Raw genomic sequence first — 8,530 nt, forward strand, 5'->3', positions numbered from 1 at the left:
TTTGAGTTCTTCTGAGTCTGGTACTTCCGAGAGTGGTCTTGTCAAAGTCTTCTTTTAGTTTTTCTTTTGAGTCAATTGTAACCGAGGACCCAAACTTTACTAATGGGAATGTCGTAGAGTTTGCTTACTTCTCTGTGCCTTTAGTTTGTTGCACTGATCTTGATTTTCAAAATTTTGACTTAAACGAAAAGGAAGAAATTCCTCGGGCTTTGAAAATTTTGGTTGATCAAGAGGAGGAGAGACACGTTAAGCCCTGCACAGATGAAATCACTGCAAGTAATGTGGGTATTGAGGAGGATCCCCGTTTGGTCCAGATCGGATCCACATTGTCTTTGAAGAAACGCGAGCGTTTAATCGCTTTATTAAAAGATTTCAAAGATGTTTTCGCGTGGTCCTACGAAGACATACCTGGAATAGATCCTGATATTGTACAACACCGGATCCCTCTTAATCTCGAGGCCCAACCAGTCAAACAGAAACTGGGCAGAGTTCACCCAGATTGGGCATTAAAGATCAAAGAGGAGGTCAGCAAACAGATTGATGCAAGTTTTGTGATGGTATCTGAATACCCGACTTGGTTGGCTAATATCGTTCCGGTTCCAAAGAAGGACGGCAGAATTAGGGTCTGCGTCGACTTCCGGGATCCAAATAGAGCAAGTCTGAAAGATGATTTTCCATTGCCACACATCGATAAACAGGTAGACTTCACAGCTGGCCATGCTTTGCTTTCATTCACGGATGGGTTTTCCGGCTATAATCAGATTTCGATGGCACCGAAGGACAGAGAGAAAACTGCTTTCACCACGCCGTGGGGCACCTACTGTTATAGAGTTATGCCTTTTGGACTGAAAAATGTCGGGCTACATATCAGCGGGCTGCAACCACCATTTTGCACGACATGATCCACAAAGAGGTTGAGGTGTATGTGGACGATATGATCGTCAAGTCTAAAGAGCGAGGAGGTCACTACACCGCACTGGAAAAATTCTTTGAGCGGATCACAGAGTATAGACTAAGGTTAAACCCACAGAAAAGTACCTTCGGGGTAACTGCAGGAAAAATGCTGGGATTTCTAATTACACAAAGGGGAATTGAAGTATATCCCTCCAAAATCAAGGCCATCGTAGAAATGCCACCACCAAGGACTGAAAAGGAGGTGCGCGGCTTTCTGGGTAAGGTGCAATTCATAAGGCGGTTTATCTTAAAATTAACCTTGACTTGTGAACCACTGTTTGGTCTGTTAAAGAAAGGAAATAAATTCCAATGGGATGATCAGTGTCAGTTTGCCTTCGAGCAAGTTAAGCAGTACCTTCAGAATCCTCCTGTATTGTCGCCACCAGAACCAGGGAAACCACTGATCTTGTATTTATTAGTAACAATTTCAACCATGGGGTACATGCTAGTGTAAGAATCAGAAGCAAAGGTGGAGAAGGCCATCTATTATCTAAGCAAGAAGATGCTAGAATATGAAACTCGCTACACTCCTCTCAAGAAAGCTTCCTTAGCTTTGGTTTGGGCAACGAGGAAGTTGAGACACTATCTGTTAGCTCATTCTGTAATTCTGGTTTCGAGCTTAGATCCCATCAAATATCTCTTTGAGAAACCAACACTTATGGGTAAGCTAGCTCGTTGGTTGCTTCTTCTCTCCGAGTTTTACCTTAAGTATGTCACACGCAAATCAGTCAAAGGGAGAGCTGTAGCAGAATTTCTGGCGGATCACCCAGTAGAAGAAGATGATGAAGTAGTGGAGTATCTATTCCCAGATGAAGACATCCTGTAGATAGAAGAGGAACCATGGACAATGTACTTTGACGGAGCGTCTAATCAGTATGGTTATGGGATCGGTGTGTTGATCATAGCACCCGATGATTCACGCATACCTCTAGCCTTCAAACTCTGGTTTAAAGTATCCAACAATGAAGCCGAATACGAAGCGTGTATTATTGGTTTGGAAGCTGCCATAGAACTAGGGACAATAAGATTGGATGTTATCGGAGATTCAAATTTGGTTGTGTCTCAAGCTAACAGAGATTGGCGGGTTAAGGAAGAGAAAATGAAGGTTTATCATCAGGCCCTGGATGTGTTAATTCTGAGGTTTGAGAAATTGACATTCACGTAATTGCTCAGAGAGAACAACTGATTTGCTGATGTGTTAGCAACTTTATCCTCCATGGTAGACACTCCGCTTGGAGTGAACATACGCCCGATCATCATTGAACAGAAGTATACGCCGGCGTATGAGACCATCACCGTGATAGATGAGGTTCAAGACACGAACCCCTGGCATTACGACATCTGGAATTTCCTGGACAAAGAGGCGTACCCACCAGGGGCAAGTGCCAAGGACAAAAAGGGAATACGGCGTTTGGCCATCCAATTCATTATCTGCGAAAACAAGTTGTACAAAAGAGGCCATCTGGGAATGCATAAGTTGTGTGTTAAGGAAGGAAAATCAAGGTGCCTTATGGAAGCTATCCACAGAGGAGAGTGCAGAGCTCACATGAATGGTGTGATGGTAGCTCAGAAATTCCTTAGACAAGGCTATTACTGGTCAACCATAGAGGAGGACTGTATTGGCGTTGTATAGCGATGCCACAAATGTCAGATCCATGCCAATCGTATGAACATTCCGCTGTCGAAACTCTACAATATGACTTCACCATGGCCTTTCTCAGTCTGGGAAATTGACGTTATCGGTGCAGTCACACCAAAGGGGTCAAACGGGTGTAGACACCCCATTTTTGACCGTCCTCAAGACTTGGACGTCACCGTTTGAACACTCGGTGATCATCCATGTTTGTGTTCGTTTGGAGTTCCCGGAGGTTTCGGCTCGCGCGCCCTGCCTCAGGATCTCCGAACTTGACCGTTTAGTGTCTGGTTTTGCACCGAACACTTATGTTTTGCCTTGGAGGGGCAGGGAATGCCTTGTGAGACATCCCCACACACCACCGGCAGTGGCTAGAGGCCACTGGCTGGTTTTTGCTGCCATCGGCACTTTTGTTTGCCGGTCGGCACATTTTATTGCCGGTCGGCACATTTTATTGCCGGTCGGCATAGTATGTTGCCGGTCGGCACTGTTTTTTTGTCGAAATGACATTTTTGGGCAGCCGACCACTGTTCATCCACTTTATGGAGATATTTTGTGCCAGCTGTGATAGCTGGCACCAACTCTCCCCTCCTCCATACACGTGTATGGAGGGATCTCCCTCTAGCCAAGCTTGTTGTATAAGCTTTGCAAGAGGGAGTCCTATAAGAGAAGGGCTTTCCTCTTGGATCTAGGTTAGAAAGTTAGAAGCAAAAACCAGAGCTTAGAGATATAGATACACATTATCTCTATATCTCCCTCTCTCTCTTCCTTTGTGTGTGATTTTAGGCTCAAAAGGTGGTTTTTACCTTACTTTTGCACCATTACACACACTATTACACCTTACTCCGAGATTGAGGGACTTGGGGGGTTGTTTCTTGAGTTTTTGGACTGATTTTAATCAAAGGAAGGAGGCTAGACCATTTGTTCTTCAAAGGTTCTTCAAGGGTGAGCATCTTGATTTATATTCCCCAAACTTGCAATAGTTTTTTACCTATCTTGCTTGCTGTTTTAGCTCTTGTGTATAACATAAAAAGGGCTTGTATTTTCATGCTTTAGAACTTCCATTAAGGTCGTTTTGTGGTTGGAGTGCAAACTCACCCTTCTAGGCCTTGTTTGGTCCATTTTGGTGCCTCTTTGATAAGGCTTTGTTCATTTCAGCATTTTGGTCTTTTCACCACTAAAAACCAGCTGATTTTGAGTGTTAAAAAAAGGTGGTTTGAAGTCTTGCATAGGGGAGGGACACCCCTCTCCCTTCATTGTTTTGTTTTCTTGCTTTTTGGCTTAAAAGGGTAGCATGTGTACTTGATCATTCTTGGCCTCATTTCAGAATTTTTTTAGGTGTTTTAGGCCATATGTAACCTCTGTTTTTGGCCAGATTTGTGCCTCCTTGTATGCTTGTAATACTTGCTTTGTATTGCTCCATTTTGCTTAGAAGTGCATCTCATGATTAGGCCATGATTCTTTTGTGTGTTGGCTTAGTTCCATGAAGCTTCTTGTATTGTTTTTCCATGCTTAAAGCCTGTTGGTTATCCATTTGACCATGCTTGACATGTTTGTTAGGGTTGCTTTGTATTTTGGCTTGAAAGCTTTGAGCATGTTAACCTCTAGCATGCATGGTTGTGATTACCCTCATGATTTTAACATCATCTAGGACCACATTTTAGTCCAAGAATCATGTTTGTATGTGTGCATGCATGACCTCTTTTATGCCTTAAGGGTGTACCCTCTTATGCCTAGGAATGAGCCTTAGTGCATTTGCCTCTTGGGAGTCACCTTAGCTACCATTTTAGGAAGGCTTGGAGTCCTATCTTGGTCCGCAAAATTCTGTTTTTACTTGTTTTAATCATGCCATGAGAGGTCTTGTTGGTGGGGGTAAGTTGTCCCCTTTTGTGTCTTAACCTTGGGACCATAAGTTTGCTTGTTAACATGAGTTGTTTGTCCATCATTTTGAGCACTTTTGGTACTGTTTCGAGGTAAATAAAGGTCTGCACCTTTATCACTTTGAGGCTCCCTTTGCATGCTTATCTCATATTGGTTGCATGATTGTCCCATTAATGTGCTATTCTATGCTAACTTTATGGCAAATTGGTTCATGTTTGTACCCCAATTGCATCTTGCATTTTAACATTACATACTTGTCATGTTTTGTTGCATGACATTTGGCACATCTTGCATAATTAGCATCATGTTGTATTTTGAGCCTTGTGAGCATAACATGCATTGCATCATTTGGCTTGGGGTGTCAAGCCAAATATGAGGGTCAAGGGACATTCATACTCCAAGTGATGTAATGTACCTTAATCCTCGGTCACCGGGGCCTTTGACTTCGACATGATAAGGCTTCGGATCTCATTTTGTTTGTTGCATACATCCTTACATTGAGTGGTGAATTTGATCCCTTGGGTCATCATGCTCCATTGGTGGCTCAAGGATCGAGGGTCATGCTTCTTTGAGTTCAAAACATGATAGGAAGTATGACCATGCTTACATGTGTCTGAAAACTCCATGCCATGCACTGTCTACTTTCTGTTTGCTGTCAAGACTGTCTCTGCAGGAAGTTTCTGCCGACCGGCAGAATTCAGTGCCGGCCGGCAATATTTTAAGTGCCGATTATCAACTCAGCAGCCGATGGAAATTGTGAAGTGCCGGTGGAAATTCTATCTGGCCGGTGGTGCTCTGCAGCATGTAAGGAACCTGCTCCAGGACTTTGGTATTTTTCAGAGAGACAAGGCAGTACAAACAGAGGTGGCGGGAGTACGGTATGGGTTTTTCGGGCGAGTCAAGTTCCGAGCATGCATTATCTGCGCATCCCGAGGCAGAGGCTGCGGCCACCCTCTTCTTTCTTTTGCATCTTTTCTTTCAATTGATTAGAAATTTTGTAATATTTTATTTGTTTATTATTTTGGGACTGTAATATTCATTTGGACCCTCTGAGTGAGGGTAAACATGTAATAAGTGTGGGTGAGTGTGTGTATGTCTCCCAATCCCCATTTCTTTCTTCCCTTTTATTTACCTGCTTATGATAGTAGATTAGGGCATTTTTTGAAATTAGCATACCTTATGCCGTGCATGCGTGCATTCATTAGTATTACATGCATTAGGCTCGGTACATCATGCTAACTGCATTCGTATTTTCAAAATTCCAAATTGAATACACGAATTAATTGATCGCATTACATATGCCATGCTTAGGTTAACCGAGCCTATCTAAATTGCATCTTGTATGTGTTGCATTAGGCAAATTAACATGAACTAGGACATGCATATTTGCTAAATAGTTTATTGTTTTGGCACGGAGTACAATTTAAGTAGTTATGCTTTAGCATCCAGCATGCGTGTGAGTGTTGCCATGATAGTATGCTTGCCATGTGGCTAAGTGCTTACATGAGATAAACTGCTTGATATGCCTGTGGATGGAGGTCAAATTGCTTAAATTGGGATAATGCATTAAAACTGTGAACTTTAAGCCCCCTAGATAGTGGCAAAGCCATCTTTTCCAAAAGCCCACTTGAGGGTGGCAAAACTTGCATTTTAGCATACTTGCGAGTAGCAAACCATTTTCAAAACAAACATGAAATGTTTTGTTCCAATTTGGGCGATTTGGTCTATACTTGTTTGCTGCGCGCATAACATAGTAATTCTAGGCTAACAATTGGTATAAGGACACATAAATGTTTTCAAAATCAAATATCACAGTTAATAGAGGCCGGTCTTCGGACCGGGCGAAAGGGGGTGCTCATAGCTGACCTTCCCCGATCGTACCCAAGCTCCCGAGCCGAGACAACTCCGGTGATGACGGACATGTGGCCTTTGGCACCGAGTCAGGGTTTCCTAAATTCCCCCTTAATAAAATATTTAGGTGGCGACTCTGTATCTGGCAAAGCAGTCCATGTTTGGCACTACTTTTCAAAAAATCTGTTTTCTCAAACGATTTGCCAGATTTGGACTCTTTGGTTCAGATTTAGAACCGTGACACAAATCGAGTCCGAACCGTAGTAGCGAAGGCCCCCCTCGCGGGACGCGTCTACAACGGGCATGAGTTCAGTTTGGTAGCAATCGACTACTTCACAAAGTGGGTGGAGGCCCAATCCTATGTCGTTCTAAAGGCGTCGCATATGGCTAAGTTCATCAAGAACAACATCATCTGTCGATATGGGGTGTCCAACGAGATCATCTCAGATAATGGCTCACATTTCAAAACAGAGGTGATAGACCTGCTTGAGAAATATAACGTGGCTTTCCGTAAGTCATCAATATACAGGCCGCAGACCAATGGAGTTGTTGAGGCTGCAAACAAAAACATCAAGAGAATTTTGCAGAAAATGGTTGAAACCTACAAGGACTGGCCGGAGAAACTTCCATTCGCACTCTGGGGTTACAGAACGTCGATCCGAACATCTACAGGAGCAACCCTTATTCTCTTGTTTATGGGATGGAAGTTGTTCTGCCAATCGAGATTGAAGTATCGTCACTAAGAATTATGGTTGAGTGTCAGATAGCGGAGGCGGACTGGCAACAAAGTAGATTTGAAGAATTGATGTTGTTTGATGAGAGGAGGTTGAAGGCATTGTATCATATCCAAGGTTACCAGTGTAGAATTGTGAGGGCTTTTAACAAGAAAGTCAAGTCCAGAAATCTCAAGGAATGAGACATGGTGCTCAAAGACAACCGAGCCCCCATCCATGACCCTAGGGGCAAGTTCAGATCTAATTGGACTGGCCCTTATATCATCAAGTCAATCTGGTCTGGAGGAGCAATTATTCTTATGGATTTGGATGGCCTGGAGTTTTCTTAACCAATCAACATGGACAAGTTGAAAAAGTATTACCCCTGATAGGCTCGTTAGGCCGAAAACCCGAAAAGGCGACCTAGGCAAAAGTTAGAGCATAAAAAAAAAGTATAATAAATTAGAAATAAAGAAAAACTGAGCTTGCAAGGCCGAAAACCCAAAAAAGCAACCTTGGCAAAAGTTAAAGCGCAAAAGGAGAGAATAAATACTCGAGTTTTATTCTCGAGTGAACCCTCTCCGAACTACGTAAGACCTGATTCTCATCTTTGAGATACGTAGGCAACTTCATCCCAAAGTTCGGCCATCACTATTTTTCAACCCAACTGTCCTGTTCATCTGGTTTAATCAGTCCGTCATTCTCCATCGTTTGTCAACTTGATTATGATCTTCTAATTTGCGGTTGTACAACCTTAGGATTAATTTCGTATGTATCTGGTGGTGACCATTTCCGAAAAAAAACAAAAAAAATTGTTTTGAAAAGTTTTAATTCAATTTTTGTTTTTCTTCTCAAAACTTTACCGTTTACAACACAAAAGGAAACTTTTCAATACTTACTTTAATTTTATTGATTTATCGCAAGCACATTCTCCAAACCAAAGTTGATTTTCCATAAAAACTTGAAAAGAAAAGACAAAGCAATAAACTAGGGGCATAGATGAGTCAAGTGTCAGTTCTCCGTTTGTTTTTCATGCCTGTGGAAGTTTCTGTAACCGAGGTCGGCCTAAGTAGTTCCTCATCCTCGAGCCAAACCAAGTATTCATCAGGAAGGATGGAACTGAAAGTAAGGGCAGGGGCCAGAAATTCTCTCGTATTCCAAGCACTAAGGTACCGAGGCAAGTACGAACCACGAACAAGAAATGAAGTTGGGTACTTTATCCCTTCATCCGAACAAATCTGATCATGTCCAACTGGCATCTGAACCTGAATGGAAAATAGAATACACTGTGTGTAAGGCCAATCAGCTGTATACCTGGTTGTCAGGACATGCTGTAACTCATCGTAGCCAAGTTAAGCCAGGGACTACGCCAAGCAATGTCAGCCGCAGATCTATTGTGCATCCAGTCACACCACATTTCCTCTGAGGAGAACTTCACTAGCTGTGGATGAAGAAAGTAAGTCCTGGCCGAGTACTCGGGACAAGGATCCACCACTTT

At 42.8% G+C, this 8,530-nt stretch overlaps 1 protein-coding gene across 1 annotated transcript; it reads left to right on the forward strand.

Moving 5' to 3' along the window:
* The first annotated feature begins 2,170 nt into the window (after window positions 1-2,170).
* LOC145818977 (uncharacterized) lies at window positions 2,171-2,587 on the forward strand. The gene has a single exon (XM_082912951.1). The coding sequence runs from the start codon at window positions 2,171-2,173 to the stop codon at window positions 2,585-2,587; it is 417 nt and encodes a 138-aa protein (XP_082769077.1).
* Window positions 2,588-8,530: the final 5,943 nt, after the last annotated feature.

This window comes from Camellia sinensis, chromosome 2, assembly GCF_055761805.1.
Source record: "Camellia sinensis isolate YWXY chromosome 2, ASM5576180v1, whole genome shotgun sequence".
In the NCBI taxonomy this organism is placed as follows: Eukaryota; Viridiplantae; Streptophyta; class Magnoliopsida; order Ericales; family Theaceae; genus Camellia; species Camellia sinensis.

Excerpts from the sequence above, each read along its gene's own strand:
- LOC145818977 (XM_082912951.1), top strand. The coding sequence starts at position 2,171 with ATGGTAGACACTCCGCTTGGAGTGAACATACGCCCGATCATCATTGAA.